The 18,383-nt window shown below is 45.0% G+C and overlaps 1 protein-coding gene across 2 annotated transcripts in view; it reads left to right on the top strand.

Annotated features, from left to right (window-relative positions):
• Window positions 1-3,597: 3,597 nt before the first annotated feature.
• Window positions 3,598-18,383, top strand: part of UBN2 (ubinuclein 2) — a 99,490-nt gene continuing 84,704 nt past the window's right edge. For both annotated transcript variants that reach the window (XM_049893127.1, XM_049893126.1), the window contains exons 1-2: window positions 3,598-4,249; window positions 9,068-9,160. In XM_049893127.1, the coding sequence (XP_049749084.1) occupies window positions 3,836-4,249; window positions 9,068-9,160 (507 nt within the window). In that variant the 5' untranslated portion in view covers window positions 3,598-3,835. The remainder of the gene's footprint in view (window positions 4,250-9,067; window positions 9,161-18,383) is intronic.

The following is an 18,383-nucleotide window of genomic DNA, read 5'->3' as shown; positions in this document are numbered from 1 at the left end:
AACAGCATGACGAACTTCTCAATAAGCCCCTCAAGTATGTTCTTTTTAAAAAAAGACGTAAAGTTATTGGCATGATTCTAAGTGGCTCCACAAATCATCATGAAAAAGCCAATCCTTGTAGTTTCCTATTAATGTGGCAAAAGAGGAATGGATCCTACTAAGTGCTGAAAAACTTTTTTAGCCCACTTTTTTTTTTTTTTTTGGTATATATGGCTAAGCAAGATACAACTTTTGGCGACAAATCAGCTGATAAACTGAAAACCATGCTTCCTGGTGATAACACGGTATCAACCCCATGACCACAGAACATCTGGAGGAAGCAACAAGGATTGGCTACGTTTATTATGTAGTTACAGTCCAATTTGAGGAGCTCGCTAATCCTGCAAACTTTATAGCACTTTTAAGCCAAATCTGTGCAGCAAGGCAATTTTGTACAGGAGTTATTGTCTGTGTGCATAAAAAACATATTCAGAATTAGAAAACAGCATTATAAATTAAACAAGTTATAAAGGTATTACAAGTGATGGAACAGCAAATGTGATCAGGAACCATAATGGTGATATTAAAAAAAAAACACTAGAAATTACTAAAATCAGAATTTGAAATAAAACGAACAAATTTTTCTCGGAAGAACTACAGCCAGAATGCTCCTTAGAAGCATGGATGGTGAGACTTTGTCTCACCTACTTTGGACATGTTATCAGGAGGGACCAGTCCTTGGAGAAGGACATCGCGCTTGGTAAAGTAGAGGGTCAGCGAAGAATTGGAAGACCCTCAACGACATGGATTGACATAGTGGCTGCAAGAATGGGCTCAAACACAGCAACAATTGTGAGAATGGCGCAGGACCAAGCGGTGTTTCATTCTGTTGTACATACGGTCACTATCAGTTAGAACAATAAGATTCATTTGGTTTCGAAATCTTAAATAACTGAATAAAACTTGGTGCTCTAAGAAGAGAGTAAACTATAGCGGTTTAGTGCTTCCTTTACCCAGAAAACCAACTGCTATCCATGAAATTTTTCATCATGTTGGCCTAAGATCAAAGAACTTTTTTATCACGATGAAGAAAGTGGAATGACGTTACTATTTACAACAGCAATCGCTCAGCTGCTAACCAAAATGTTTGTGGTTCGGACCCACCCAGCTGCTCCAAGGAGAAAGATCTGGCAATCTGCTTCCATAAAGATTACAACCTAGGAAACCCTATGGGGCAATTCTACTCTGTTACATGGGGTCGCTATGAGTCTGCTATATCGACTTCATGGCACCTAATAACAATTGTATGTGAAATTGGATTTTCAATTTTGATCCGTTTAAAAATAAAGGAAAAGATCAGGCTTGACAGTAGACCAGATGCACATCGGGCACGGTCTTCACGCATTCTGCACTGTAATAAATTTATCAACAGGCAAGGGCTTTCACAGTGGTAAGTAAAAGCTTTCCTAATTTACCTTTTAAAAGAATATATTTTGTTCTGTTTTAGGTAAAGCTTACACAGCACATTAGGTTCCCATTTAACGATTTTTATACAAATTGCTCCCTGACATTGGTTACATTTTTTCACAACATGTCAGCATTCTCATTATTTCCATTAATCTAGCTTCCCTGCCCCTCATCTTCTCATCTTTGCTTTATGGTAAATGTTGACCGTTGGGTCGCATATAGTTGATTATTTAAGGAAGCACAGTACTCATGGATGATATTGTGCATTTTAGAAGCCAATCTATTATTTGGCTGAGAGGTGACCTCCAGGAATGGTTTCAGTTCCAAGCTCAAAGGGTATCTTAGGGCGGTTCCCCTAGTCTCTATCAGTCTAAATAAGTCTGGCCTTTTTTAGGAATTTGAGGTTTTTTCTACATTTTCCTCCCATTCTATCGGAGGCCTTCCTAATTTGCTTTTTGTATTTTTGTATTGAGATTTGTTTCTACGTTGTACTTTAAAATGCTTATATTAACGTCCTTGATTTTACTTTATTCTGCACAGTATGGTACGTACTATCTTGTGACACTTTTATTTCAGAAATGTTCAAGTGTGTGTATACCCTGAGTCACCACGTAAAATCTAGTTCTTACTCTAGGTTGTGGTCTAATACTCCGGGGAAACACGCCTGCAGGACAATTTGGCCTGCGGGCCACCAGTTTGCAGCCTCTGAGCTAAACTGTTGAGAATTTCGAATATGAATAAATACAGAACTTCCTTTGTAGGTAAGGACAGAAAATGACAGAGTAAAAACGGTGTTTCAGAAACACAAAGATGGCCCCATTGCAAGTCAGGTAGGGACAGAGACTGAGGACAGACAGGTCACTTAAGTGCCACTATGACAACATGAGACCCTAGTTGGGAATGAGGATAGGAGCCGTGGGAAGGAGATGATGGAGATAAGATGGATCACAAGAAAGATAACAGCATTTCGGAGCTGGGAGGGACCTTCGGAATCAATTCCATCACCATCTTCTTACAAATCAGGAAAGTAACAGGAGAGCAAGAAACTGACCCGACTCGGAATGTGTTTATGACATCACACTGATGCAATCAAGGAATCATCAGTGGGTGATTGTTAACCTGGTTACTGTAATTAACATAAGCAGGAATTCCCGAGCCCTCAAATGCACTTTCTATTGAAAGGACAAAAACAGACAGAGATTCCCATTCTTGTAAATCTGAATTACATTTAGTTTATCACAGGTGGGTTCACAAGGCAAGCCTAATCGGGGCTCCTCTCCCGCCCCCACCGTGAAATGAGTCATTTAGCATTCTACTCAGAGAATTGCTGGTAGTTGTCGTTGAGTCGATTATGACTTATGGCGGCCCTGATTCAGGGCGACCCCATGTGTGCAGAGTAGAACTGCCCCACCGCGTTTCCACATCCTTCCCCCTAGAGCGGCTTGGGCGATTGGAACCACTGACCTTTTGGTTAGCAGCCGAGCGCTTTAGCCACTGTGCCACCAGTGCTCCTCTGGGTTAACAGTACTCCACCTAAAACATTACCAAACCTCTTATTAAGTTTCCCATTAATTTCACTAGTTCAGACTTTTCTAGGAGCCCAGAACCGTTCATTTGCTTGCTCAACCTTCCAAGTGCAAAGCGTTAACGAGCATGTTAGGACCCTGCCGCCCACAGTCCTGCCGGCGGCTGGGCGACAGAAACAGGAGTCGGCCTAGAAACCTCGGGTCCAGGGAGAGAGGCCCAGGAGCACCGCCGAAGTTCGGGAACGAGGCGGCCCACAGGATCGCTGGAGTTGGCCATCTCCTTCTCCCCTCGCGGCGTCGGGCCGCGGGCGAGGCTGTGGGTCCGGGGCGGGCAGCACCCTGCCCCGTCGGAGCCCGCACCCCAGCCGACTTCCTGGTACACCCGGCATCTGCAAAGCGCTCCGCCGCTCCCGGAAGCTCCCGGGAAGCCCCGACCCCTCCTCCGGCGGACGGCGCCGACAGCGTCCCCGTCGCCAGGGAAACGAGCAGGGCCGTGACGTCACTTCCGCGGACCTGTCCGGACTCCCGGCTGCCGGGAGGAAAAGAGGAAAAGGGAGCTGCAGCCACGACTGTGGACGCGAGCGCCTGGCGTCTGCGCATGCGCCCGCTCGGCGGCCAGCTTCTATTTATGTGGGGGATACAATATGGCGGCCGCGGCGACCCGGGCGATGGCGGCCGGGCCGGTCCGAACGTAGTGGCGGGGCAGGGGGCACGGTCCGCACTCACGGTGGCGTCGGCGGCGACGGCTGAAGGCGCTGGAGGGAAAAGAAGCGACGGAGAGGGACAGGCAGGGCGGGCGGCCGAGCACCTCGGCGTGGACCGCGCGCCGGCCCGAGCGCGACCGGCGGGCCACAACAGAGGGGATGGCGGAGCCGCGCAGGGTGGCGTTCATTAGCCTGTCACCGGCGAGGCGGCGCGAGGCCGAGGGCGCGGGCGCGGAGCGCGGGCCCGAGCCGCCCCGCGAGCCCGCCCGGGCCGAGCCGCCGGCGCCGCGCGAGGCCGCCCCCCAGCCGGACGCGCTGTCCCCGGCGCGCGAGCTCAGCCGCACCGAGCCGCCGATGGCGCTGCAGCGCGAGCCTCCGCGGCCCGAGCCGCCGCCGCCGCTGCCCCTGCCGCCGCCGCCTCCGCCGCCGCCGCGGGAGCCGGCCGCCCGGGCCGCGCCGCCGCCGAGGCCGCCCCGCCAGACGGTGCGCCTGGAGCTGGTGCTCAAGGACCCCACGGACGAGAGCTGCGTGGAGTTCAGCTACCCCGAGCTACTGCTGTGCGGAGAACAACGGGTAAAGAGCACCCCGGTCCCCGGTGCGGCGGGCGTGCACCTCGGAAGCCCGGAGGCGGGCGGGGGGCCGGGGCTGCCTCCCCGGGCCGGGCGCTCCGGGCCAGCCGACCCGTCTCCGCGCTCGCCCTCACGCTGCGCCCAGGCCGAGCTCCTGCGCTCCTTTCGAAACCTCACGTCCTCCCCCGACCTTTCTGCTGCGCGCACGGTCTCGGGGCCCTGCGAGTTGTCTTGTCGGGCTTTGCCTGTGGCGCTCCAGCTGTCGTTCCCGTGGAAGGAAGAGAATAGCTTGGGGGACACGCCCCCCAACCTGGAGCCCAGAGGTTGTGTCACCCCTTTGCTGGCATCCTCGTCTTCGTCAGTATGTGTGATGCGTGGCGCTGTGCCTGCGGAGATGTGTGTGTGTGTGTGGTGTTTGTCTCCACTGAAGGGGATTTAGAAGTAGGAGTCCCGCTTGGGGGATAAGGGGGAGAGGGGTTCTCTGGCCGCTTGTTTTCCTCTCTCGGGTTCCTACGGGTAAGGCTTTTAGCGTTGTTTTCGGTGCAGTTGGTTCACGTCGTCAGGGAGTGGGAAGGTGTCTCTCCCGTCGGTTTTACATGGCGCCTCCCTACCTACTTTTTACTTGATTGTCAGTAATTGGTTGATAGGTTCAGGTTGGAGCGTTTAAGACTTGGCCGTTGTAATTTTTGGAGAGCGATGAAGAAAATCTTAGCTTTTAATATTTAAAAAACTTTATTGAGAATGCCTAGGTATTGCTGGAACTGATGAGTGGAGGGAGGTGGGAGAGGGGTTTGTTGCTCATTGTGGTGCTTTTTATTGTTGTGGGTTGGTGATCTTTAGAAGTTAGAAATGGAAATGATACAGTAACCGTAAAAAGCCAGCAGGTTACTGTGTTAGTTAGAGATTGCGTCCTTTATTAGGTTGCTGAGGACAGGTCTCATGGCCTCCAGAAGTCATTTGTTTTGCTGTCAGCCTCAGCTATCTTTATAGTTAAAATGAGTGGTCCCTTGCTCAAAAAGTATCATATTAAACAGTGTCACAGGATTTTGTTTGTTTTATGGCCAACTGATCTCTCAGTGACTGTTTACAAATATTCTTGTATGGAGATCATTGCTCAGTGTTTTCTGCCAAAATGAGATAAGGGTAAGGCTCATTTTGGGCATTGCCACATGCACTTTAGACTCACTTCAGTGAAAACGACCCTATCATGTAGGAAATGTGATGGCTGTCTTTTTCATAATGTTGCCATAATTTTGAAAGTATTGGATTGGAGTATTTTTCAAATTGTATTTGAACTCATACAAGTAAATTTGCAGTTTTACTCTGTAATCTGCTTATAAATTACAGGTGAAAAATATCATGTTTGAGGAAAAATACGTAATAATATAATATTTACTAAGCACTTGCTGGAAACCCTGGCCGCGTACTGGCTGAGTGCTTCAGCTGCTAACCAAAGGGTCAGCAGTTCAAATCTGCCTGGCGCTCCTTGGAAACTTTATGGGGCAGTTCTACTCTGTCCTGTAGGGTCGCTATGAGTCGGAATTGACTTGACGGCACTGAGTTTAGTTTTTTGGTTTGGTAAGCACTTGCTATGTGCTAGACACAGCTCTAAGCACTGCTCGTGGCATACCTAGTGAAACCAGCAGCGCTCCATGAGGCGAGGACTGTGGTCCACATTTTACAGATGATGAGACTGATGCACAGAGTGGGGGTACGTAATTTTATAAATACTGCTTTCTATTATGGAAATAATTCTTAGTAAAATGAAAGATCTTATAATTTAAATTTAGAGGATCCTGCTGAAATGAAGTAAAATGAAAGCTGTAGTAAAAATACAAAGACCACTATAGTGACCCTCTTTGTTATAGTATGCATGCAATGATAAATTAATAATAGATATGCATATTATAATTACAAAAAAGGAGAAAAGCTTAGGAAAAAGGTTCATTTTGATCCCTAGCTTTGTTAACTTGATAATGCCAGAAAGGCTGCGGTCACATAGGAGGAAAAAGATGAATAATTCAGTTTAATTTTTATGTTTACTCTCTATTTTCAATTTGTGTGTTTAATCAGGCCAATTTTCTCAACCATAACTGATGATTTTGGTGAGAGTCCACATCATTTGGCATATTCCACTTAAGAAGAAAATACGTTTTTTGTACAATGCACTTTTGCAGCAAAGACTTTCCCGGTTTTCATATGGTTACTCTTAGTGAGTATGTTCCTTATGTAAGAAAGCACTGAACACACCTTTCCAAAGAAAGTAAAGTTGTCATAGTTCCGTGAAAGGAAATCTAGGAAGAGAGACCATTGTAAACAAAGCGGGGCCTTTACAGTTGGTCTGGAATGTGGCCATTCCCAAATTTGGTTTTCCTTCCCTTCAAGGCAAGTCCAGTTATATTTAGGAATGTTGTAATATTTTCAAAATGGATTTAATTTTGCATTATTGTAGTTGAACAGTGTACCATGTAGCAGGCTGAGAGTAGAAGCAGAAGAGATTTTGTAAAAATTAAAAGAAAAAAACGGCGATAAAATTTTGAAATAGCTGTTTACTGCTGAGTAAGGTTTTAGCCCCACATCCTTGAGTTGTAACGTGTGGAGCTGTTCAAATATGGTTACAGGTGAAGACTGTCGGTATTGGGGCTGTGTTAAACCAGCACCCTTCCTAAACACCGAATGATAAAACCGTGATTAACAGGAACACAATCAGAATTTTTTCTGTATCTTATTAACGAGGCAAGGCACCCTTAATAAGCATATGTTGGCAAAATATGACGAACACAACCGCCTTCCTGGTTGTCAGGACACGGGATTGCTAATCTTTAACCTTGTCATCTCTGTACAGTGCTGGGCGGGGATTGAGGGGGCCCAGGATGGTGGCCAGGGCACGGGGCACGGGGCACGGGGCACGGGCACGGCAGTCTTCTCTATCCTGAAAGGTGAAGTTGATCACCATTTCTGGCTAAATTGTACTGGTGCGTTTCAGAAATAAGTTTGGCAACGATTGGTACACAAGAAGTTCTTTATAACTCTTAGTAAACCAGAAAAGCAGTTAACCAGGACATTAATCAAGCATTTACTGTAAAACGAAAAATAAGTGATTATAGTGTTACGGTAACTGTACCGTTGGAGAATTCCGAGGTGATCTGTTACTTCTCCTGTTGCACGTTTTGGATAAGATATATGACATATTTCTTGAAAATAGTATTAATGAGTTAAGATCAAAGGAATTCTTAACTGTGAAAGGAAAGTGAGTCAGTTTTCCTAAATTTATTTTCATAGACTGTCAGGAGTAAATAAGGGACTTACTTTTTGATGCCTAGATGAAGTCTACTGAAATACCTTCAAGTAGCATGTAAGGTGATTCTTAGTGAAAATACGTAGCCATGTGTTTACATTTCCACATACAAAACGGACCAGACCAGCATTAAGACCTAGTGTTTTAACTTCACAGTGACATGCAGTTTATGATGGCTCACCGTCCTTAACCTTAGCCTCAAGTTAGGCTATCCCCTGAACATGCGCAGTATTCCTTATTCCGTTATCAGCCTATTCCTTATTTTCTTTTAAATCATGGTCATAACTTCCATTGGTAACCCCTGTTGGGATAAAGTAGTCTGTATATTTATTACTTAATACAATAGATGATTTTAAAATTGATTCTAAAAGTAACTCCTTTAAGCTTTAAGGAGTGTCTCTTTTTTGCTCATGTCCCAGTTTAATGAATTGGTTTGTGCTCATTCTGTCCGTATTTTTCTGTCGTGTGTTTTAGACTGATGATATCTCAGCCTTTGCATCCAGAATGAAGCTTTTAAATTCCAAAGTGTGCATATCTTCATCCCGTCTGCATTTTTTCCGTACCCTTCAGGGTCAGCCAAATCTGTGTCTAGCATTTCAGCTGTGATATACTTTCATTTTAAAATACTTTGAAGGTGCTACTTTAGTGAAAACATCTAGCCTTCCTTTTACCGTTTTTATTACTAATTTCTAGCCAATTGTCCATAATCAGATAAAAAAAACATTTTTATCCATGAGTAGGTTTTTGTTTTGTGTATTGAAAAACCATATATATAAAACATGCCTGCTAAATAGAAGACTTGAGTAAAGGATGTGATCGATCTTTATTTTGGTAACTAGGTGGTGAATGTGAGCTTCTAGGACAGTGTGTGGTATGTCAGCCGTGTGTTATAGTAAACTCTGCTAGAAGGAAGCTGTGCTAATGTGATCTTTTTTGCAGCCACTTCACTTTCAAGCTTTGTTTAAAAGTAGTTTGTGTTTCCCAGATGGATATCCATTGACAGAAGGTAGAGCTGGCTGATGCTGGGTCTCAGCAGAAAGCCTAAAGCTCTCTTAGCTACAGATAACCTAGTGACAGTTCATGGGCAGATGATAGAAAGTTGACTCTAATTCATGATCAAGAGATGCTTTTAGAAGTATTCCCTGACCACAGCAGTTCACCTTGTTAAGAAAGGTGCAAGCTGGGGTTATAAGTGGAACTTCCATTTTATCTCACGTTCTTGGTGTTTTCAGCCTTGTTACTTGGGATGGGATGACCGTGGGATCATTGTGCAGATGGAGATCATTTGGATCATTGAGTTCTTAGCTACCAAAAAAAAAAAGACCGCTGTAGAGTGTGTAAGGATCCGTTAAAACCATGAACGTTTTTAGAACCAACATTTCTTGTTGCTTGTAATACTTTTGACTACATTTGTTAGTAGTTGGAAAAATTGACTCTTGTTATTGCTTAAATTTAAGGATATGTTTAACTCTGGTTGAAGTATTACTAACGTTTTTATTTCTTTTCCCATTCACTTTGAATCAGAGGAAACCCATTCATACAGAAGACCCATTTAACAATGAGCATCAGGAGAGGCAAGAAGTAGAAATGTTGGCTAAGAAGTTTGAAATGAAATATGTGAGTATAATCATCCGTGTTCACTTAGGGTTTTTATCCTTTCAGCCTGTTTTATTTCTGGGGTTGGTTGGGAGGGCTCATAAGAATCTATGTTCCCCCTTATCTTGAATCCAACCGAGTGGCTGGACACAGTGCTCCTACCCATTGCCATTGAGTGGATTCTGACTCGTAGCCACCCGGAAGGACAGAGTAGAACGGCCCCGTAGGATTTCCAAGGCTATAATCTTTACAGAAGCAGACTGCCACATCTTTCTTCCACAAAGCGGCTCGTGGATTTGAACTGCCTACCTTTTCTGTAGCAACTGAGAGTTTTAACCACTATACCACCAGAGCTCCTGAATGGTTAGACAGTCAGATGGAAATTCTAACAGCTTTGTGATCGCTGTAATATGAATGACTCCTTCACTAGCCCAGATAGCTTGCTTAATATATATTATCTCCAAGTCAGGATAAAACTATAAGATAAGTATTATTGGCCACATTTTACAGATGAAGAAACTGAGACTGAGCCAGGGTAATGTTAAGTAGCTGATCTGAGATCAGAGTGGCAAGAACAAGGCTGCATATCCAGGCCTGTCTAACTGTCACTGTATGCCTTTTCTGCTAGCCCACGGAGAATGCTCTTTTAATTCCCCAGGTGTAGTGGTCCTAAACCTTCCTGCCCCTTGAGCGTTTGAGAGAGTGGACATGTGCACATGTAGGCCTCTGGGATCGGAATCAGTCAGAAGGAGCTTGAAATGTCTTTGAAAGTGTCCTCTTTACCTTAAAAATTCATGTACATTTTACATACTGTGTTCCGATATTTTGCTGTTTGTTTTAGTATAAAAATAATTTTTAATTACCTGACTGTTAAGTTGCTTAATGTTTTTCCTCAAATTTCCTAGTATAATTAACTTTGTAGGCTTACTCCCCACCCCAAGTTTATCCTCTGGCTTTAACTGTTCCTTGACACTTGGCTGAAACATAACCCAATTGAGAAGCAGACCCTATTATAGCAAGCCCTTCTGCTTTCTCTGTGAAAAGTATCTCACAGAGATAGGTTATCTGCTGGCAGGAGCCCTGTCGTTCGTGTTATCCTCAGAATGCAGCAAGGGTCCCGGTAGACACTTGCTGGCTTCTTGTGGTGAGGAACAAACTGTTTGAAGGTGGGAGAAACATCTGAGAATAGACTGGAGTGCAAGTCGGGTTCTGGGCCATACTTGCTACCTACTACTTGTGTCCTTTTGGTGAGGTTATTTAACTTCTTTGGGCCACAGTTTTCTTATCTGTAAATTGAGAGGTTCAAGTCTCTTGAAGACCCTTCTGGGCCTATATTCTGTGACTGCATAGTAGTAAATTTAAGGACAGACTGGTGGGCGTTTTGATGGAAGGAATAGCCAGAGCTATTACTTACGGTAACTTATAGTGTTTAATTATAATACCGTGTTCTCAGATAGTACTATATCCATACCAAACCATTGCTGTAGAGTTGATTCTGACTCATAGTGACCCTATAGGCCAGAGCAGAACTGCTCCATAGGCTGTAAATCTTTACAGAAGCAGACTACCATATTTTTCTCACTTGGAGCAGCTGGTGGGTTCAAACCACCTTTTGGTTCGCATCCGAGCACTTTAACCACTGCGTCATTAGGGGTCCCTTAGGTACTATATAAAGAAAACAAAAATCCTCACAACTGGACCAATAAGTGACGTCATGATGAACAGAGAAAAGATTGAAGTTGTCAAGGATTTCATTTTACTTGAATCCGCAATCATCAGCCGCGGAAGCAGCAGTCAAGAAATCAAAAGACGCGTTGCATTGGGTAAATCTGCTGCAAAGGACCTCTTTAAAGTGTTGAAAAGCAAAGGTTGAAAAGCAAAAGCACCTTAAGGGCTGAGGTGCCCCTGACCTGAGACATCCGTGTTTTCAGTCACCTCATATGCATGTGAAAGCTGAATGATGCATAAGGAAGACAAAAGAAGAATTGATGCCTTTGGCAAAGAATATTGAATATACCATGGACTGCCGAAAGAATGAACAAATGTGTCTTGGAAGAAGTGCAACCAGAATGCTGCTTAGAAGCAAGGATGGCGAGACTGCGTCTTAAATACTTTGGACATGTTATCAAGAGGGATCAAAAAGTAAAGTAGAGGGTCAGTGGGAAAGAGGAAGACCCTCAGCGAGATGGACTGACACAGTGGCTGCAACAGTGGGCTCAAACATAACAATGATTGTGAGGATGGCACAGGACTGGGCAGTGTTTCATTCTATTGTACATAGGGTCGCTATGAGTCAGAATCGACTCGATGGCACCTAACAACAACAGCAACATGAAGGGGTGCGGCAGTTGTGATGGGGAGGCAGGACGGTGACAGGGAAGCACAGAGCCAGCAGTGCCCACAGAAGTGTGATTCTCCTTTGCTGTTCTGGCAGGAGCGGAGGGGTCTGTATCTTCTTGAAACTGGAAGAAATTTTGGACGCAGGTGCAGCGCCATTTAGTGACTACCTCCAGTCCCCTGTGGAACCATGTTTCTCAGTAATCCCTGAAGTGGCTTTCTCCCTTTGTGGGAGAGTGGTGGGTGAGAGGCAGGAGAAGGCGGTGTATTGTAGTGGAAGGGGCTCAAGGTCAGGAGTTAGGACAGCTGGATTCTAATCTGATCTCTCCCCTATTAACTAGATGTGACCTTAGCTAAGGCTCTTGGCTGTTTTATGCTTTGGTATCTATCAGAGTACAAGAATATCTGCCCAGCCAGCCTCCGAGCACACGGTTTTTGTCAACATCAGATGAAAAAGTAGATTGTGTTTGAAATATTATAGTACTAAATAAGTGTGAGGTACCGTGTAGTTCCATGAACATACTACTCTTGTGGCTATGACAGAGAACCACTCTTGTCTTTTCTTATTCTGTACACACCAGCGGTGCTTTTTAGCATGATCATCTGTGGGGTTTTAACTTCTGTTAATTGACTCTCCCCCACTGATTTTAACCTTTTAGTTCAGGTATTCTGTTCCACATGGCCTTTATCTTTGGTCCTTCAATCACTGTTCCCAGAGTCTTCTCAACTATTGTGGCCTTAAAGCCCACAACAAATTATTTGGGACCTTTTAAGAAAATGATCAGGCCACAAGTGACCCAGGAGAAGATACCCTGTCCAGCTCTAGGCTCTCAGAAAAGATCATGCTTCAACAACAATCGCAGGTCCTTCTTGGTGTCCGGTGGTTCAGGGGTGCCAATTCCGGTGCCCCCAAGCTACTCACTCATCAGACCGGATGGAGGAGAGTGTGGGGATTGCCCCACACAGGGGCCGCACATGCCCCGTGTAGAGGGGGCAGCCGCTGCTCAGCTCCAGCCTCCTGTTACTTTGCAGGAACTTGGGCTTAGAGTTCCAGGTCTTTCCATTTCTGAAAAGAAGGCAGAAATCTGGGTTTCCCTTTGACACCTCTTGTCATGGATTGAGTTGTGTCCCCTCAAAATATGTGTCAACTTGGTTAGGCCATGATTCCCAGTACTGTGTGGTCGTCTTCCATTCTGTGATTGTAATTTTATGTTGAGAGGATTAGGGTGGGATTGTACCATCACCCTTACTCAGGTCACGTCCCTGATCCGAGGTAAAGGGAGTTTCCCCGGGTGTGGCCTGCACCACCTTTTACCTCTCCAGAGATAAAAGGAAAGGGAAGCAAGCAGAGAGTTGGGGACCTCAGACCACCAAGAAAGCAGCACCAGGAGCAGAGCACATCCTTTGGACCTGGGGTCCCTGTGTCTGAGAAGCTCCTCAACCAGGAGAAGGTTGAGGACAAGGACCTTCTTCCAGAGCCAGCAGAGAGAGAAAGCCTTCCCCTGGAACTGATGCCTTGAATTTGGACTTTTAGCCTACTTTACTGTGAGGAAATAAATTTCTCTTTGTTAAAGCCATCCACTTGTGGTATTTCTGTTATGGCAGCAATAGATAACTCTTACTTTTAAATGTTCGCTTCTAATTCAAACAATACCTAGTGGGCCAAACAGTACACCCATGGGCCATATTCAGCTGGCGAGCCCCGGTTTGAGACCTTGTTGTACGTGCGTTACAGCTTTTTCCTTGTACATTTCGCTCATCACTCCATCCACTTTTACGTTCTGCCCTTTCTCTTCTGCGAGCCAAATGATTGGTGGCGTGTGGGCGGGCATGCCATTTCCATTGTCAAGGGGAATGTGTGTAGGAGGTTTCAGAGAACTGAGGGAGTTAAATTGATTTGGGGTTTCCAGGTAGGGGAGAAATAAGACGCTTTGGGATGTAGCTGGGTGTGAGGGTGACGCCCATGGTAAGTTCTGTGGTTTGTTTGAAGGCCTCGGAGGCCAGCTTGGAGCTTCAAGGCCTGTGGTGTGCGGAGCTGTGCTTGTGCTGAGAGGAGCTACAGGAAGTGGAGCATACTAGCCACTTGAGGGAGCCAGAAGGAAAACTATGGAACATAGGACGTGGCCTTTCTCTTGTTGCAGTTCCTCTGGGAAGAAGGATTGAGACAGTTCTGGTAGTTGAAAAGCAGTTCCCGTGGAGTCGATTCAAACTCATGGCAACCCCGTGTGTGTCACAGTAGAACTGTGCTGCGCAGGGTTCTCAATGGCTGTGACCTTTTAGGAGTAGATCAACCAGGCCTTTCTTCTCAGGCGCCTCTGGATGGACTCGAACCGCCAAACCTTTTGGGTAGCAGCTGAGTATGTTAACCATTTGCAGTGCCCAGGGTCCCCCCATCCTGTCCTGTTTTTATTGCCTGTGGCCTATTTCCTGTTACATTGCTCCTCTGCTCAGGTAACGTGACTGTGTGTATTCAGCACCAGTTGCTAAACGGTTTTTTTGGGAAAAGGGCGATATGGTTATAAAGTATTTATTTTTACCTAGAATATACAAAACTGGCTGTTGTACATAAATCTTATTAAATAGCTAAGTCTGGGTTTTGAGATTTCTTCTACTCAGTAAGCTCCAAATCAGTCTTGCTGGTCACTGTGGGGAGGAAGCAGGTTAGAGAGACCCCCAAGCCTTCCCGCATTCTCAGTGTCAGGGCTCCGCATGGTTAGCCTGATTATCCCACTTCCCAGCCCAGTGTTTGGATGGTTTCTAAGTTGTATGTGTATGCTTTTTCCAGTGTCGTCATATACCCTAGAGCAGAGAATGAGGCCTACTTGGGCAGGTGTTCTTTCAGCCTTCAGGACACAGGACAGCCTTGTGGTGGTCGAAAGATTTCTTTTGGTGATTTTTCTCATTCCGTCACCCCAGCCATCTTGAAAGACCTGCTGTCCTAAGACGGTCTATAAACTGAGTAACCTAAATAAATGCACCTGTAGTAGTACTACCTGGTGCTTAGCAGGTGCTCAGCTAAGACTGTTGGAATCTGAATGACTCTTGAGTTGGGAGATGTGTTCATGTTCATGACAGCACGTTACGACTCTGAAGTCTGTTTACTGTACCGTATAGACTTTGAATACCACCCCTAATGGTTAATTCTGCGTGACTTTGGACTCTCAGACCCCCTGTAGCTTCATATTTATTTTGAAAGGGAGGATAGGGTAGATTTGATGGTAAAAATAACTCTGAGCGGTATTACAAATAAAGCAGTTGATCAAATGGAGTTCACAGCTTTTATTCAAAAACAGCATGTTTATAAAAAGTCTTTATTTTCTTTTGGTGTTGCTTTTAGAGCTGATTGTGTCTGGATACATGTTTTAAAGAATGGCAATATCTTGGAAAAAGAGTAATTTCCATTGAGTGACTTCTTCACAGCAGATACTACTCATTCGAGTGCCTTGTTTAAAAAAATTGTGTTCTCACATGTGAGACTGGTACAGATAGTTATGGAAGCATTTATATGTTCCTTCTGGGAGTTTTGAGACTTATATCAGTTTCTCATAGTACTAATTGACCATCCACACTTGCTGAGGGATTAGAGCTTCCCGGGCGGGTTTTCCTCGGTTTGTTTGACCTTATGTTGGATCTGGTCCCTAAGGACTAATTTGATAGGGCTCTGGGTAAAGGAGTATGTTTGGGCAAACTTATTAATACCACCACAAAATAAATTCCGCTTAGAAAACGCAAATAGCAGTGTGTTTAGGGTTCTGTAGAATAGCAATAGTATGGTATTACAGGAACGGTAAAAACATCAAATAAGAACCTTTTTAAAACAAACAAACTGAGGGGATCGTACATAAAGGGCAAGGGAGAATTCCAGCTCAAGTTATGGTTTCTTTTATTACAGTTACCAGTTGTGATCACTTGCCATGGGCATACCCTTTTAATTCCTTGGCCTCTCTGAGCTAAACGAATTCTCTTAAACCCTCCTAGACCCTTAGGAACAAGTGAGAATCAGCAGCGCTCGGTTATTTGGGCGGAAGGTCCCTTGTCTGTAAGCAATCATTATTGGAATCTCAGTGCTCTGAAGTCAGCCTCTCGGCGGCCTCTCCGCGAGCTTGAAACGCCGCCCTTTTCTATGGGGAGGCCGAGGACACCTGCAGAGATGGGGGAAGAGAAGGCGGTGGCAGGGCTGGGACAGAAGGGAAGCTGTGTGACTTGGGGATGTTTTCTTCTCAGTTACAAGACCGGAGACTTTCTGAGCTGTTGGTGTCCTGCCTTGTCCACTGCAGGCGCTCCCTGCCTGTTGGATGGTAGTTAGGGTTGGTGGCACCTGAAGGCGATAGGGGGCCCTCTTCTCAGCCCACCTTGCTTGTTTTCCAGTGTGGAGTTACAGTGTAAGCGGACTGCGTTGGCTGGAAACACTGCTTATCAGGTTAGGCAGGTACTGAGGATGACTCAGGAGGTGATGTTCTGCTGTGTGAGTCACGGTGAGCTGGTGCCCCAGAGGAGTAGATTGAAAGGAGTTTCTTCATTTTAGATGGAGCAACACTAAAGGGGAGCTTTGTTTATTTTTTAGGAAATAAAGTTTGTGTTTTTATAAGATGAACGTGTAAGCCGTGTGATGTGAACAGCTGCGAGGGCCCAGCGAGTGTATGAAGTGAGCCTTGGACTCCTGTGCAGGGAGCGTTCTTGCTGAGGGTGCCGAAAAAGGGGGCAGTTAGAAGAGGCCTCGCGGGAAGGCGCTGTAGTAGAGTCCTTTGCGAACCTTGAGTTCCTTTAGGTGGAATTTTGGTATCTGTGAGTTAATTTACATGTGCCCTTATGGCAACTGCAAAAAGTTTGATTTCAGTGACTACACTTTGCACTGCACTGAATTTTAGCATAACCAGGGGACTGGAGGTTAGAGAATAGAAAAGGGGGCATCAGGCAGAAGGCGGGCCAAGGGCACAGGTTTTTTCTAGAAAGGCCCAAAAGTGAGGAAAAGGAAACCAAGGCCAGAAAACCGGTGGCCTCTGTGAGGAAGGAGGGAGGTGGGGTGTGCCTGACAACAAATGGCGGAGCAAAGGCTGCGGAACCCTGGCTGTCGGAGAGGAATTTAAGACACAGCCACTCGGGTGGGAAACCCTGGTGGCGTAGCGGTTAAGTGCTACGGCTGCTAACCAAGAGGTCAACAGTTCAAATCCACCAGGCGCTCCGTGGAAACTCTATGGGGCAGTTCTTTGTCCTATAGGGTCGCTGTGATTTGGAATCGACTCGACGGCAGCAGGTTTTGACTCAGGTGTGGGTGTGTCAAATATAGGCTATCCAGAGCTTTTCCCCACAGTGGAACTGGGAAGCAGAGCCATTTAAGGAGTTGAAAAATCTGAAAGGTAGGTATTGAAGTTCGGTGGACCAAACCTAAGAAAGTAAACTTTCCTGAATGGCCAACACCTGCATGTACTTAATACTATGAAAAGTAAATGTCCCATCCCTCACTCCCAGCTCCCCAGCAACTTCTTCCCAGGTCACCTGTGCATATGTAGTATTTCCATATATTTCAGAGAGTTGTTCTTTATAAAGGAATGTATAAATCTAGATTGGCGAAGAGAAAATAAAAATCACCTACCTATCTGTAAGCCCATTGCCATGCATACCCACAGTTGACAGCTAGATGTGTATCCTTCAAGGGCTTTTTCAATAAATGTATGCTTACGTATGTGGTTCTTTGCCCGCCCCCCCCCTTTTTTTAATCACCTGAGTACATTCCTGTTATTAAAATTTTTTCAGATAATGCATATTAAACCAAAGTCCTTCACCACTGCCTCCAGCTATATCCCATTTCCAGTAGTAATAAGCGTGGTTATCTGCTTGCCTTTTCTCCCAGCACGTTATGTATTTGCTGTGTTATTTTTTATAAATGAAATCATGCTGTTTGAATGACACTGTAGTTAAAAATGCAGTGTCCTGGCATTTTAATGCCGCCTCCCTGATCACCATTCAGGTTGAACACCTTTGCAGATGCTTGGTAAACACTGGTTTTACCTTTTCTGAGAATAGCCGAAGCTATACATTACATTTGGAGCCCTGGTGGTATAGTGGTCAAGAGTCTGCTAACCACAGAGGTCATTTGTTTGAATCCACCAGCCGCTCCTTGGAAACCCTATGGGGCAGTTCTACTCTGTCCTGTAGGGTTGGTATAAGTCAGAATCAACTCAACAGCAGTGGATTTTTTTAATGGGTATACATAACATTTTGTCAATGGCTTTTTTTTTTCCTTTCTGTGTTAATTCATGGAAACGCTGGTGGCATAGTGGTTAAGAGTTATGGCTGCTAACCTAAAGGTCAGCAGTTCGAATCCACCAGGTGCGCCTTAGAAACTTTGGAGCAGTTTTGCTCTGTCCTATAGGGTTTCTATGAGTTGGAATCGACTCTACAGCAACGGGTTTGGGCTTTTTTGGTTTATATTAATACATATTTTTCTGCAATGTTGTTTTTAAATGACAGTATTAACATTGAGTAGATGTATCATGGTTTATATAATTTATACCTTTATTGTTATGATTCTGTCATTGTTCTGATGCTTGGGGAAGATCTTAAACTTTTTGAGAGGGCTTTTGTTCAGATTAATACGATTATAATCAAGTAAAAGCTTTAGCCATTTTCTTTACTGTGCTTGATAAAATTCACGTTTGCTATTTTAACAGCACTAAACTCTTTTACGGAGCCCTGGTGGTATGGTGGTTAAGAGCTCAGCTGCTAACCAAAAGGTCAGCGGTTCGAATCCACCAGCCACCATTAGTTTATGGACCCAGAACTGTTAACAACATTCAGAATTTCCTATGGTAACAAGTTGATCACCTCGATTAGATTTAAGTGTTCCTGACTCTCTGATTTTCCATAAATTGCACTGCCACATATGTCTGACTGTACTCATGACAAC

Source organism: Elephas maximus, chromosome 8 (genome assembly GCF_024166365.1).
Source record: "Elephas maximus indicus isolate mEleMax1 chromosome 8, mEleMax1 primary haplotype, whole genome shotgun sequence".
Lineage (NCBI taxonomy): Eukaryota > Metazoa > Chordata > Mammalia > Proboscidea > Elephantidae > Elephas > Elephas maximus.
This window is presented reverse-complemented; position numbering and strand designations above follow the sequence as displayed.